The following is a 16,642-nucleotide window of genomic DNA, read 5'->3' on the forward strand; positions in this document are numbered from 1 at the left end:
GTGTGTGTTACATATTTCTAAAGATGTCCAAAGAGATAATACATGGACTTACTATTGTTTGGTGCTTTGTATAGTTTTAGCTATAGGGTAGTAATTTTATTTCAAGTTAAGAAAATTGTGACCAGCTTTGTCTGCTGTGAGATCATGAGTTGTTAAGTAGAGGAAGAAGTCTCTTGAGATTTCCTTTGTGTTTAATAATCAACAGGCTATGAGAATTTGTGATATTCCATTAAGATGTTTAGCCACTTTATTATTGCAATATACTGTATTTTGAAATGTTTTACAACATTCCCGGAACCTTGCTCTAAACACTAATAAAATTTGCCTGTTCTCTCTCTCTTTTCCAGTCTAATAGACAACTCTTAAGCATATTAGGATTAGCTTGTACATATCCATCCAAGAGCAGCATAAATCCAGTTCTGTTACCCAGCAATAATTTTTTCCAACTTGTCTTACAGATATGACTAAATACAAATATCTTTAACACAATATATATATATATATATATATATATATATATATATATATATATATATATATATATATATATATATATATATATATATATATATATATATACTTAGTATAAAGCACACAGTGTGGGTGCAGGTGTACATATGTGTGCGCACATGCGCGCGCGCACACACACACACACACACACACACACACACACACACACACACACACACACACACACACACACACAAACACACACACACCACCTCATCTTACTGTAGGAATAAAAATACAGTGGAAGGGTTTCTAGTTCTTTTCAACATAGGCACCAGGTTGGTCTTTCTAACTGGCACTACTCTTCCAAATGGTTTATTATCAGGATCTCATCAAGACCTCTGTATGTCTCGTAAGAAATAATCAGTGTATGCAATGTAAACTTGATCTTTAAGAGTAAAACACAGAATATGGCACAATGTGCTGCATTTGAACTTACACAAAGATTCCCATTGATTTCTAATCACATAGCATGGTGACTTAGATTAGCAAAGGAAAGGAACATCATCCAGTCTTATAAGGTGTACCAGATCTTTCTGACTACCCAGGATAAGAAACTAGCTATTGACTCTGTCATTCATACTGGTCGAGGCTACTTCTACTGACGTCTTCCTTTGAAAGACATTTTAATTTTATATTATTCCATCCAAATGGCAGATATTCTTGGGTATGGGAGGATTGCCGCCCACACTGCCATAGCAATAAAAATGTCATGGTGTTGCTCTCCAGTTTGGTACCATTGCTATCTCTGAAGGCTTGACCACAACCCATACCATAAATCAAGATTATAGGCCTGTCTCCAGAACCTTCCAACAAAATGGTGACACTTCCATACAAACTTTACAGCAGCCAAAACCTAGACAGCAATCCAGAATTCCTGAAATTCCCAAGAGAAAGTGGCAATAACTAGCATGGCACTTCCTGAGTTTACTACCAATTTTGTTCCAATGCTGGAAATCTATACAATAGTAGGCTTTGGAACAGTTCAAGATACAACCTGCAGGCAAGTTATGTTGAATCTGTACAGGGGTAGCTACCTCTGTATTATTCTCCCTGATGCTATTTCTCTATGTACTTCATCCCTATTCTTGGACTGCTGCATGTCTTGTTGGGGACAGCTTCTGGGTTGTAGACTCAACAGGAACAAATATTCTAAAAACAATGATGATGACGATGAAGGCACACATACAGACGGAAGATATTTTCTTTTCTAAATTTATGTATAAGTATAAGACAGGGTACAAGTCTTAAGTATATTGATAATGGCATTCATGAATGGTGATACAATGGAAGGGTAATGAGACTGAATCTCTCTCTCTCTCTCTCTCTTTCTCTCTCTCTCTCTCTCTCACACTAAAACAAGACTGTTTTTAAGCATACCATATTGATTAGTCAAATGATGCAGTGTCCACAAGCTCATTCTTTACAGATTACAAAGGAAGCACTATATATTTGTCAACACTGTATGATCAGTAACCCAATATGGGGTAATTATTCCAAGAGCGAGAGAGTGAAAAATTATGATCTTCACAGTTTGCAGTAGGCAACTAAAAGAACAGAATTAAATACTCAAGAAAATAAGTACAAGTCTTCATAAAAGTTCCAGCTCAAAAACCCACCCTTGGTATCAGCAATGGATTGAAGAGAGAGAGAGAGAAAAAATTTTGTTTTCAGCATGAAGGAATAAACCAATAAAACTGAAGACTTAAGATGACTATGGAATATGCAATATAATTGATAAGAAATTATGATGGATAACTAGAACATTTGTATAAGGAAAGAAAATGTAACAGGTTTTTTTTCTAATGACCAACTATGAACAGTATAAAAAACAAATATTTGGATGGTATTACACTTCATGGTGAGGCACTGTGGTATTTTGAAGTCAATGATAAGAAAAAACTACACAAAAGAAAGAAAGGAAGCATATTCTTGATACATATAAGCTAATTAGTAGTGATTATGCTGATTATTGACTGGATGCTAGGTATACTTCCTGTTAAGACTGACTGTTCCTGCACATAATTTTGTACTAGAGTTCCACTCTTTATGACGGCTTTTACTCTTGCCTATAATGGTTTGGACATTAAAGATTTAGGCTTATTACTAGAACTTCTGCTTATTTGTCAATACATCAGGCTGACATCCCCCTTAATTACAGGGGTAACCATGACAAGACATTTACATATACATATTCACAAACACTCCCTCACATCTTATTATCTAGGCCTCTATGCGGAAAGACAATTGATCCTAACTCCACTGTACTGCACAAGGGTCAGTAGTGCAGCAGAAATATGCCAAAAAATTTTGAAATAATATCTGCATAATCTCATTTTTCTCACACAAATTATACTTACAGATTAGGCTGTCTTCAAAAATATTATATTATGTAGGAAGTAAATCACCATTTGAAGTAAATAATTTTAAATCTGTATAAAATATATAAAAAGAAAAACCCATCCTGAGTTGTCTCAATCACAAAAACCTGCTCTACAAAAAAATATACTAATATAAATACATTTGACAATGTATATCTAAGATTCCCCCCCTGGAGAACTAGCAGTGTGTGGACTTTGTTCCTGCTGATTATTTCCGATGGAGGGAGCTGTGGGTGTATGATCTGTGGGAATGGGTGGCCCATCAGGAAAGAGAGATTCATATTTAGGAGGGAGTTCACCAGTTCCTGGGCTCTCTGGGTTACTACTCTTCCAGCTTGGGTCAGCATCAGCCATCACCACTGCCTCATATGGAGGTAAAGTGTGCTGTCGCTGCAAGGGTGGGTCAGACATCTCTGACAGCCGTCCCGCTCTAGGAGTGACAGATCTGAGGGGATGTAAATGTGATTAATTCTTAAAATAGTTTAATTCTACTAATTCTATCTGTCTCTCTCTGATGCTTTGGATCCCCAAGGGTATGGCCATAGCAGAAGGTTCTCTACCTCTCCCTATTGAAACATTGCATCCTTGCTAGTTCAAACATTCCACCTCTATTAATATCTCTTTTATACAGTCAGCCTTAAAAAAAAAGATGACAAAAGTCTGAGTCAGTGCCAGTGTTCGTGTGCCATTCAACAAGTTTGGTCCAGTTGCATGGGAGAGCAGAGCACTGATAATGTCTGACCTGGCAACTCAAGATAGACAGTGGCCTTGGGCACACTCATACATTAATGGTTTTAGTGTAGATTTGATAGCTGAGTGATAAATAGATGTTTTTTGTTCATGTTTTCCTGAGTTGACTTCTGCAAGTTACTATTACTTATTTTTTCACATCACCTATCAATGGCAACTAAACCATCTCTTATTGGTGATGAAATAACATCTGCGGTTGCCATGTGCCAAGGAATAAAAATACCCAAGAGACAATGAGAAATGCTGGAGTTAGAGAGAGAATTATGTACTGGTGTGTCATGAGGTTGTGAGATGGTGGCCACACCATTTATTGCAGAGCGAGGCCTGGGTTGGGAAAGAAAATTACTCAGCGAAACTTGAACATTGTGAAAAGATAAATTAGAATGTAACTGAAAGAAAAGAACCCCTGTGTTCTTGGTGGTTGGTCTCTGAAATTTTTATGACATCACGATCTCAGTCACATCTCAACCTCGTAACCCACGAGTACACAACTCTCTAATTCCAGTAATACTAATTATTTCCTAGATGTTTTTATTCCTTAGCACAAAGCAACCACAGATATTACTTCATTACCAGTTATAGGTGATTTAGCAGCCATTGGTGGGTGATATGGAAAGATATGTAATAATAACTTGCAGAAGTCAACTCAGGAAAGCATGCATGAAAAACATCTTATTATCAAACTATCAAATCTACACTAAAACTGTTAATATGTGAGTGTACCCCAGGCCACTGTCTGTCCTGAGTTCCCAGGTCAGATATCATAACTGCTCTGCTCTTGCATGCAACTGGATCAAACTAGTTGAATGGTGTGCAGACATTGACACCAACTGAGAATTTTATTGTCTTTTTTGGCACTGACTATACATACACTCTCCTCTACCCTATCATTCCATTTTTTTTTCTAGTGGTCTTCCTATCCTGTAGGGACCTTCAGTTTCACTTATTAGTACATATACCTTCTTTACAAACTCTTAACTCTTGATTCTCTCAATGTAGGCAAATCATCTCAATGTATTTTCTTCACCAATTTCACCACTCCACACTTCACTCCATTTGCAAAGGTGTTCATACTGCATCTCATACATACATTTTCACTGCTATCAATTTCCCATAAATTTCTGTTAAAAGGAAATACTCTTCCTTAAAGCTCTCTTTGTCTTCATGGACATATTTCTCCTTCTCATAACCAATGCAAATTATCATAATGACATGCCTACCTTCCACAGCTTTCTCCATCTATCTTTCTATGTTCACATAGCACCATCCCTAAATAGTTAAGATTTTTCATTTCCTCCATCCTCTCTCCTCCAAGAACAACTTCACACCTTCCTATTCCTGATACAATTAACCTACAAGATAAATTTAAATCACACATCTCTACTTCCTTCTCAAAAGCTATACTTGTGCTTTTCCAACATTCTTCCTCTGTTTCAGTCTCATACATACAATATTAAATTCATTCACAATTCATTCCTTGTCTGCAAGCTTTTTTCCTTTGCAGAACCCTCCTTGCTCCATGCTAACCTTTCTTTTGGTCTCTTGATCAGGACTCAATAGAATATCAAGTAAACTTATCCCTGTAAAATTTTTCCACTCATTCATATAATGTTTAACTTACATGGAGGCACAATAACTGTAATCTTCCACTCATCTGGTACTCATCCCAGCTTCCTTGCCATGTCACATATCAAGAGACTCATTATAATACTGTGTTTCCTCTATACTTTTAACATTTCTTCAATTATTTTGGGCCAATTCCATAGTCTTTTCAAAACACACAAACTAAAATATGCTGCAACCTAAAGGCAACTTTCCTTTAAATGGGAATTTGAGTCTCTTTAGAATGCCTTCAGCTAACCAAGGATAAGTTTGGTTATGCTAGGATGAGTTTAGTTTGTCTAGGTTAGGCTGTCACCAAGGGTTGGACTAGTTTCTCACTCATGAATTTTAGAATGTAATAGTTATAAGCGCTTTTCATATGATTGTAATATTAATTTCTACTTGAGGATCAATGGTTTCCTCTCTCCAGGGGAAGGGTTATATCAGTGAAATTAGTCCCATTAGCATGGCAGTTAAGCAAATGAATGTGGAATCATTTGGTGGCACAAGACAGTTAAGACTATTTGCCATTTAGGACGGTGACTTTTGCAGTCTTGTAAATAATGAACACAAATATAAGAATTTGTTTTTTAAAACCTATGTCCATTGTTTTTTGTTATGTATGAAACTAACTAATGTAAAATTGCAGACATTACAGAGAGAAATACACTGACTTCCCCAGTAGAAATTATTATTACAAATACAGTGGTACCTTGTGATTCAAACTTAATTGGTTCTTTTGGACTGTTTGAATTGGGAAACAATTTATCCCTTTCAAATTAATGTGAGATGAATTCATCTGTTCCAGGTCCCAAAAATCCCCCTATATCTTTTCTCAGTTTTATGGGTTTATGTTGTGTTTTAAACATAGCATTGAATGTAAATAACCTAAATTACATATAGAAAAAAAAATACAGTAAAAGAAAACAGGAAGAACAATATATTTCAGTGTATAAGATAGCACTTGAATCATCTTAAAAAAAGACACAAAAGAGTGACCTGTCCTGTACATCAGATACAAAAAACAATGACCTTAAAATTTTATGCAAAATACCATTGTAAAATAAAAACCAACCTCAAAATCATGAGTCATCAATAGTTCCTGGTGTCTTCAGTCTTGAAAACAGGTGTTGTAGGGTACACAATTTTTATTTCGGACTAAAATCTCTCTCTCTCTCTCTCTCTCTCTCTCTCTCTCTCTCTCTCTCTCTCTCTCTCTCTCTCTCTCTCTCAAAGCAAGAACAATCCTGATAATTGGTAAATAGAATGAGACTAATAGGAAAAGAAGATGGAATTATATGAGTGAAAAAGGATAAAGTGAAAATGACAGAATGAATGAGGGGGAGTGAGAGCCAAGTACATCATAAATGATGCTAGAGAATAAGTCCAGTAGGAATACTATCTTTACATGTAAAAAAAGAGGAAATAGTAAACATGTTGGTGAAAATAAAAATGAACTTGGTGTCAGGATATTGTGTCTTAAGTATGGTATGTCAATATCCTAACACCAGGTTCATTTATGTTTTTGCCAACATGTTTACTATTGCCTCTTTTTTAAAATCTAAAGATAGTATTCCTACTGGATTTATTTCTAACATCATTTATAAAATTAATTGTTCAAGCTGCAAGACTCAATATATTGGAGAAATCAGCAGGAATCAAACACATAGAATCAGTGAACATAATAGCTAATCCATCTTTCTCAGCAACAAGAACACATCCACACACACATGACCATCCCTTCGCAGAGAAGGATTTCAATATGTTACATAAAGCTGGCACACATACAGACCTTAAAATATTAGAAGCTATTTACATTAAACACTTGAAACCTGAATTAAATAACTACCTGCCATCAACACAGTTATATCTTTTATAAGCTTTGTTCAGAGCTTTGGGCTTGATGCCATAACCATCCTAACCCGTGCATCACCACTCTCTGTCAGTCCTCACCACACCACCAGCAGGAACACACAAGGCTTGTTTCTGGCCATACTACACTCTTATCTTTATTGTTTTTCTCTTCCAATAGGTATAGCTTATCAACATATACCACTGCTGTTTGTGTCCTGTCTGTTTTTTTTTTTTTAGCTATTTACTTACCTGCATTGTTTCTTTTTTCATTGCTCTAATGTTTACCTCCTCCCATGTTCATTGCCTCAGTTTACCATGCCCTCTATGGGATACTTTAGTATTTTTTTAAGTGTTTTATACTTTGTTTTATGATATACTCAATTATGTTTTATTTTTTTAGCCTGACGATGCCATCTGTTAAAGTGAAACATTGCAAGTAATAAATGAAGATAATTTGGTGTATCCCTGTTCACCTCATTTACAACTTGGAACTTGTTCTATTATATATATATATATATATATATATATATATATATATATATATATATATATATATATATATATATATATATATATATATATATATATATATATATATATATATTTTTTTTTTTATGTAGGAAGGATACTGGCCAAGGGCAACAAAAATCTAATAAAAAAAAATGCCCACTGAGATGCCAGTCCCATAGAAGGGTCAAAGCAGTGGTCAAAAATTGGTGGATAAGTGTCTTGAAACCTCCCTCTTAAAGGAATTCAAGTCATAGGAAGGTGGAAATACAGAAGCAGGCAGGGAGTTCCAGAGTTTACCAGAGAAAGGGATGAATGATTGAGAATACTGGTTAACTCTTGCGTTAGAGAGGTGGACAGAATAGGGGTGAGAGAAAGAAGAAAGTCTTGTGCAGCGAGGCTGCAGAAGGAGGGGAGGCATGCAGTTAGCAAGATCAAAAGAGCAGTTAGCATGAAAATAGCGGTAGAAGACAGCTAGATATGCAACATTGCGGCGGTGAGAGAGAGGCTGAAGACAGTCAGTTAGAGGAGAGGAGTTGATGAGACGAAAAGCTTTTGATTCCACCCTGTCTAGAAGAACAGTATGAGTGGAACCCCCCCAGACATGTGAAGCATACTCCATACATGGACGGATAAGGCCCTTGTACAGAGTTAGCAGCTGGGGGGGTGAGAAAAATTGGCGGAGACGTCTCAGAACACCTAACTTCATAGAAGCTGTTTTAGCTAGAGATGAGATGTGAAGTTTCCAGTTCAGATTATAAGTAAAGGACAGACCGAGGATGTTCAGTGTAGAAGAGGGGGACAGTTGAGTGTCATTGAAGAAGAGGGGATAGTTGTCTGGAAGGTTGTGTCGAGTTGATAGATGGAGGAATTGAGTTTTTGAGGCATTGAACAATACCAAGTTTGCTCTGCCCCAATCAGAAATTTTAGAAAGATCAGAAGTCAGGTGTTCTGTGGCTTCCCTGCGTGATATGTTTACCTCCTGAAGGGTTGGACGTCTATGAAAAGACGTGGAAAAGATCATTAATGAATAATAAGAAGAGAGTGGGTGACAGGACAGAACCCTGAGGAACACCACTGTTAATAGATTTAGGAGAACAGTGACTGTCTACCACAGCAGCAATAGAACGGTCAGAAAGAAAACTTGAGATGAAGTTACAGAGAGAAGGATAGAAACCGTAAGTGGGTAGTTTGGAAATCAAAGCTTTGTGCCAGACTCTATCAAAGGCTTTTGATATGTCCAAGGCAACAGCAAAAGTTTCACCAAAATCTCTAAAAGAGGATGACCAAGACTCAGTAAGGAAAGCCAGAAGATCACCAGTAGAGCGGCCTTGACGGAACCCATACTGGCGATCAGATAGAAGGTTGTGAAGTGATAGATGTTTAAGAATCTTCCTGTTGAGGATAGATTCAAAACCTTTAGATAAGCAGGAAATTAAAGCAATAGGACGGTAGTTTGAGGGATTAGAGCAGTCACCCTTTTTAGGAACAGGTTGAATGTAGGCAAACTTCCAGCAAGAAGGAAAGGTAGATGTTGACAGACAGAGCTGAAAGAATTTAACTAGGCAAGGTGCAAGCACGGAGGCACAGTTTCGGAGAACAATAGGAGGGACCCCATTAGGTCCATAAGCCTTCCGAGGGTTTAGGCCAGCGAGGGCATGGAAAACATCATTGCGAAGAATTTTAATAGGTGGCATGAAGTAGTCAGAGGGTGGAGGAGAGGGAGGAACAAGCCCAGAATCGTCCAAGGTAGAGTTTTTAGCAAAGGTTTGAGCAAAGAGTTCAGCTTTAGAAATAGATGTGATAGCAGTGGTGCCATCTGGTTGAAGTAGAGGAGGGTAAGAAGAAGAAGCAAAGTTACTGGAGATATTTTTGGCTAGATGCCAGAAATCACGAGGGGAGTTAGATCTTGAAAGGTTTTGACATTTTCTGTTAATGAAGGAGTTTTTGGCTAGTTGGAGAACAGACTTGGCATGGTTCCGGGCAGAAATATAAAGTGCATGAGATTCTGGTGATGGAAGGCTTAAGTACCTTTTGTGGGCCACCTCTCTATCATGTATAGCACGAGAACAAGCTGTGTTAAACCAAGGTTTAGAAGGTTTAGGACGAGAAAAAGAGTGAGGAATGTACGCCTCCATGCCAGACACTATCACCTCTGTTATGCGCTCAGCACACAAAGACGGGTCTCTGACACGGAAGCAGTAGTTATTCCAGGGAAAATCAGCAAAATACCTCCTCAGGTCTCCCCAACTAGCAGAGGCAAAACGCCAGAGGCACCTTCGCTTAGGGGGATCCTGAGGAGGGATTGGAGTGATAGGACAAGATAAAGATATGAGATTGTGATCGGAGGAGCCCAACGGAGAAGAAAGGGTGACAGCATAAGCAGAAGGATTAGAGGTCAGGAAAAGGTCAAGAATGTTGGGCGTATCTCCAAGACGGTCAGGAATACGAGTAGGGTGTTGCACCAATTGCTCTAGGTCATGGAGGATAGCAAAGTTGTAGGCTAGTTCACTGGGTTGGTCAGTGAAGGGAGAGGAAAGCCAAAGCTGGTGGTGAACATTGAAGTCTCCAAGAATGGAGATCTCTGCGAAAGGGAAGAGGGTCAGAATGTGCTCCACTTTGGAAGTTAAGTAGTCAAAGAATTTCTTATAGTCAGAGGAGTTAGGAGAGAGGTATACAGCACAGATAAATTTAGTATGAGAGTGACTCTGTAGTCGTAGCCAGATGGTGGAAAACTCAGAAGATATATATATATATATATATATATATATATATATATATATATATATATATATATATATATATATATATATATATATATATAGCATATTTTCACTCAATTCTGTTAGAGGCAATTTCAAGATCTATAAATGCAGCATATATTAAAAAAAAAAAAAAAAAAAACTGCCATCCTGAAAGAAAAAAATCTGACCTACACATCCCCTACCGTTCCTAAACCTTCCCTGTTCTCCCCTATTCCTATTTTCTGTTATTTTATTCACCATTTCAATTATCCACCAATACATCTATAGTTCCCAATTACCAGGATTCACCAGATTCAAACACTATCTCCTGAAACATTTTCTTATCAATCTATAATGTGAATCAGATAAGACACTGCAGGCTGATTTAATATTCCTAGTAAGAAATCATTACTGTAATCAAGAATTTTAACAAATTTTACCTGGACTGTGAAGAACTCTGGGAGCGCATTTTCTTCCCCAGAGTAATGATACATCCAAGCAAGAAGGCAGCACCCACAATGCTTGCCAGGCTGGTTATTATAGTTGTTGTGGTGGAGAATATTTTGTTGGTAAATCCTGGAACTGTGTCATCAGAAGAAGAAAAATCATTAAGCAAGGCAGAGGTTCACAACATGCTGAGGATACAATTCAAGTTAATAATGATGAGAGAGAGAGAGAGAGAGAGAGAGAGAGAGAGAGAGAGAGAGAGAGAGAGAGAGAGAGAGAGAGAGAGAGAGAGAGAGAGAGAGAGAGAGAGAGAGAGAGAGAGAGATAATGAGATTTTGTTGTTTGAGGCCTCATATTTGATTAAATTTTATAGTAATTAAATGCTACAAGTCACACAACATGTGGTAAAGGGACTGACATTTACATCAGCACAAGTACCAAACTAACTCATGCATATATGAAGTGTACACCCACAGCTTTCTTATAACCTAATGTGGGCATCAAGAGAGAGGCAGGGGGGGAAAACTACCCACCTTGGAATTTTTCAGCTCATCCTTATTTGAAGCGTGTGTGCTTTGATTTATGTATTATAAAACTGCACATACATGTTAATTTATTTTTTCCCTTGCAGATAATCCTAAAATGTACCATATGTCATATAATAAGACAAGTTTTTTCAGCTTAACTACAATTTCTCAAAACAGTTCGTTATTCATTCAAGACAGTATGGAAACTTCTTTACAATAATATCAGTAACAACATTTACAACTATAATACAACAATATCACTAGAAACAAACATTCTGACAGTGTACTAACCTTCACATCTAGATTCATCCCCTCCACCCCGTGGTCCTGCACAGTTGTAGTGGGTGTCGCACACATACTCTTTACCAATGCAATAATTCTCTGATCCTCTGCAATGGTACATCCCCTGGCAGGCATCTGAAAATGCTAAGTGTCAACCACCACTAAATGTTAGACAGATGAATAGAAACACTACAGAACAAAGGTCTTGTACAAAAGTAAATTTTTTATTCTGCTGGCTGAGATATCAATGAAAATATGCTTGTTTGTGAGTATATTAATACTAAATACTTGCTCTATAGTTGATTGATTGATTGATTTAGGTTAAGGTGCTGCAACATTGTGGTTCTATGGCTCTGCTGAAGATGTTCAAAGCAACTAAAATGATGGGTTGAAATAGTGATAATAATAACAAGTGTAAAAGTGTAGTAGCATAAAAACAGTAAAAATTACATAAAAATGAGGATATATAAAAGAAAAATGGGATTCATCGGCAAAAAGTGAAATGTTACAAATCAAGACAGCAGGTGCTCTATGGTAATACTATAATTCATGAAAGAGTGGTCAAATGTACCATTTCAACAAATTCTGTGGCATCTTAACACTTGTACTTTCAATGTCATGTGGCTTACAAGTGAATGTTACAGAATAAGATTAGTGAAGAGCAGAGGCCTTACAAAGGTTCAGGAATATATGCATTAGATACTTGCACTCAAGATGACAGCTGAAGAAAAGGAAGAAATGTTTTTGACTTATTCATGGAGCTTGGGAAAGGACGTGAAAATATGGAGATGTATGGAAGGGTACAGCGTGATTCTTGAATGAGGTGAAGACTTTTAAAGGATGCAAAGACATTCAATACAGTAAATGCAGAGCTCATGTTTAGAAGTTTGAAATTACTTCTGAGATTCTCTGGGAATGAGTATCACAAACATAGACAAACCAGAGTGGGTGAAAATCTTTTAATATATAACATTGAATTAAGACTATGTATCATAATTTTCCATTGATATCTCCTTTCATATGGTATAACATGAAGCAAACTTATACTAACTTCTTAAGCACAAAATTCTTAATGAAAACTGAAAGGCTAAGAAAAACCTTATACTACAAGATTTCTAAAGAACTTGGAACTACTACTCAAACTATATTAATTATTGTTCAATGAAAAATCCTACAGTAGAACTATAATGCACTGAAAAGAACTTTGTACACAATTTCTATATTATGTTAATCAAGTATTATTTGGCAGCACAGCAAGGAAAGTGAAAACTAGCTACTGCATACCACTTATTTTCAAGTACATTAATTAGGACATTGGAAGGGAAGATATTAATAAGATGGATTTTCATGCTATGAGTATAATATTATGCAGGAATCACATTAGTATAACTTAAATATGCCACATACCCTTGCTTCCAGCACTATACACATTAAAATCACCATTCCATATAATATAAAAACAATGCCTCTGTTGGAAATTAAATAGAATGAAGGGTGGTTCTAACAGAAATAAACAAACACAACTGCCTGGTGTACATGCATTCAACACATTCATTTCACCTTGGTTTTAGTCTCACAACATTCAAGGTTTTATTGTCACCTGGCTAAACTCAGCTTCTAAACTTTCTGCTAAGCTAAATGCAAGCTGCTCATGGACACAAATACTTTATCCCACAAACAAAAGGAGTCAAGCATGGGAGTAAGAGATGAAAATCAACCAAACACTACATTAACTCACAAAATCTGCAACAATGGTTAAGTAAACAACATAACTGAAAAATTCACAGAACTAAGCATCGCCATTTGTTAAATAGATTCATGCATTTCTATGACTGACAACTAGACATTATATAATTGGGGCATTTACTATGGGATGAGTTGCCAGTGAATGCTGGCTACTTTAATGTATGGGTTGGTCATTGCTCCTACAATTCTCTGGTGATGCACATTTTAAAACCACCTCTTGTGATACATCTTGATGCACTGTAGTTAAATGCTACAAAACATTGATCCTAATTGTTTATGCTGACAGTATCCACAGGATCTGGAGATGTACACTCTACAGAGCAGTTATTATAAGCTAAATACTAATAACTAGGCTCTGAGTTTTCACATTTATTTCTAGTCTCCTGTTACATATTTAGTTTGACACATTTTCCACTGGTTTCTACATGGACTAATATTTTATCTGGCAAATCCCTAAAAGAAATGAGTAAGTATTATTTGTGCTGACAGGATGTTGTGACAGCTGAAATCATGTGGAGATGAAATGATTGGCCAATATCAGACACAATGACTTCTGCAAAACACACAATAAACCCAAGGCAGGAGACATGAGTTTGTAGTGTTGTTGTAAAACCCCAGTCTATATTTGTGTTGTGGTCGATTTGCATGAACATATCAGGAAAGAAGAACCAAGGTGTGAAAAGATGGGTTGTATTTCCAAAGAAAAAAGCAGCAACACTGGGAAGACATTGGGAGAGACTATGCAAACAGACAAGCAGCAATTCAGAGATGACACGATATCAACTGGCAATCTTCACCAGTATCCCACTAAGGTTTGGCATAAAAACATGGTTGTTTCTTTCATATGTAACAGGATTTATATATGAGTATGTTAACTGTATAACTTAAATGGATAAAGTAAGGTCATATAGAGAAGGAAAAATAGTATTCATTCTGAGGTGATGATACATCTCAGACCTGAGATAATGTGCATAATATTTAACTTGTTTTGCCATATTTCTTGCTCTCTACTTTATGATGATGGCTGAAAATGTTCCTAATATTTTATTAGTTGGTTTGATAACACACAAATGATGTAATTATATTTTTTTTCCAGCCGACCAGCTTTAATGTGTAAAATTCAGTCAGCTGGTGAATCTGGCAGTTTTTCCAGACCATAGTGAATGCCCCAAATGAATATGACTGTAGGTATTCATATCAATGTTCAATTGTCTTAAGAGGTAAAAACACTGAATTACTTAAATGAAAGCTTCCTATAAACTATCTATATTCTATCCATTACAAACATAAATCTAATTTATAGATGATACAACACTAAGCTATAATGACTTCTCCAGAAATTAATTAAACAAAAGTAGATATGCTCAGCTAAATGGAATGAACCATAAATAGATGCATACATGAAAAAAAAAAAAAAAAAAAAAAAAGTGAATGATATTTTCAGATATGAAAAAAAAGCCCTCAGAAGGAAAACAATAACAAAGTTTTCCTTATGATGTCTGAAAACCATTTACTTGAAAACAAGACTGACACCAAGTAAGATGTGGAGCTCAATTTAATTAAGCAAATGGCAAACATCTAACACTAAAGAAAGTATTTATCTCACAGGAAGCATAACCATAACAGTAATTTTTATGTTCCTTCAGCACAGCTCCTAAGGATGCTTGCATGAAAGTAAGTCTACAGTACACTATGAACTCTTAAACAAGCACTAGTATATGGCATCCACAACATGCACTGCAAAAGTGGTTTCATAGCTTACTGTCTTATGTATAAGTACATACTAAATACATTTTCACACAATTTCCAAAGTGGAATTTAAGAAATAAAATTATTAATGAAGGAATAATAAATAAAGCAATAAATAAAATTCCCAATTTCAACTGTATTTTTTGGTACTTTTAAAAAGTACTTAACCAAATATAGCACATAGAATTGCCTCTTATGAGTTCCAACAATAGATATGGTATCTGATCCTTCACAAAGAGGATCAAAAAACTTCCCTCCTTTCATGTGGTTTATTACTATGACAAATTATGACTATTTGACAGGAGCTTTCAGTCCATCTTATTCCTTTTACAATCTATTCACTTAAGCTGAATCTTGTCTCTTAGTCTGCTACAAAAGGATGTTGCTGATTGGCTCCACCTTTCCCTTAATAAATCTCACGGTCAAGCTGAACATCTCATGTCCTGTTTTTGTATTGTATGCCTTAGCTCATTTCATATACAAAACAGTTTATTTTAATTGATATCACAAAACTCAGCAACGAACCTAGATGGCTTTGAAAAAAACTCAATACAAGACAAATAATAGAAATTATGAAGAGTATAATTGAAACTTGCTCCAAAACCTTTCTAACACTTTTTACTTATGACTATTATATTGAGCAGCACGTAAAGGGCATTCTGAATTAAATTAGATTCCTTAAAAAAAAATTCCTGGACACAATGGTTTGGTCAGATTATTGATAAAACACCTAATAAATAAAACACAGTTATTTATGAGAAGATCTCACTATACATGGCATGTAGCAGAAATCCTGACTCTGGCAGGAGTTGCCATTGGTTGTGAATCAGCTACCATATCATACGAGGTAGTAAATTACATTACATAGCTAACAAGTCTGCATTCCAGTGGTTTTGTGATAACATCAAGGTGGTCTGACACATAATCATGATTGCTAACTGGATTTCCAGTATGTGTGTGAAGCTTGTCTAGTCAACAATGGCTCTCATTCTTTTTAAGTCCTTTTAAGTTAGGAAGGTATCTAGTGTTCTTCATCTAGTAAATATTCATAACAGTAAAAGTGCACAATACATAAAAAACTGTGTTGAAGGTACTTGGATCAAATGAGTTTCCACAAGCATTTATTCACAGACTGCAAGTAATGAGTTACCTGTGAATGCCATAAGACCATCTCTGTCATGCAAGCACAGGTCTTCCTGTAGTTAACTAAATTCAGCTTCATGAATATCTCTGAGGTAGGCATAACCTTAAATGCTTTGTATAATTTATTATGCTTTGATTCTGTGTCTTGGTTAACCTCTTTTAAGACGTATGTCACCTTGGTATGTATATGAATGAATGTAGTTCAAAATACCATGAGCATTGTCAGTTAATCTGCCGGAGGACAGCTCAGAAAGTGACACCACAGTTATGGTTACTCCAAATATGCAAGGCATTTAAAAATCTCAGCATGATTGGCACATGGAACACCATATCATACTCTCCTAGTGACCATAAATATAATTAATGCATTTCATATGGAAAAGTAAAGTTTGCAAGGGCT

General features: G+C 36.2%; 1 protein-coding gene across 3 annotated transcripts in view; it reads right to left on the bottom strand.

The window, feature by feature from the left end:
* Positions 1 to 755: 755 nt before the first annotated feature.
* LOC135100789 (uncharacterized) overlaps positions 756 to 16,642 on the bottom strand; it is a 32,220-nt gene continuing 16,333 nt past the window's right edge. For 2 of the 3 annotated variants that reach the window (XM_064004109.1, XM_064004111.1), the window contains 3 exons: positions 11,614 to 11,748; positions 10,789 to 10,930; positions 756 to 3,336 (listed from right to left, as the gene is read on the bottom strand). In XM_064004109.1, coding sequence (XP_063860179.1) covers positions 3,048 to 3,336; positions 10,789 to 10,930; positions 11,614 to 11,748 — 566 coding nt within the window. In that variant the 3' untranslated portion in view covers positions 756 to 3,047. The remainder of the gene's footprint in view (positions 3,337 to 10,788; positions 10,931 to 11,613; positions 11,749 to 16,642) is intronic. The other variant, XM_064004110.1, reaches the window with a different exon arrangement.

This window comes from Scylla paramamosain, chromosome 5 (assembly GCF_035594125.1).
Source record: "Scylla paramamosain isolate STU-SP2022 chromosome 5, ASM3559412v1, whole genome shotgun sequence".
Lineage (NCBI taxonomy): Eukaryota > Metazoa > Arthropoda > Malacostraca > Decapoda > Portunidae > Scylla > Scylla paramamosain.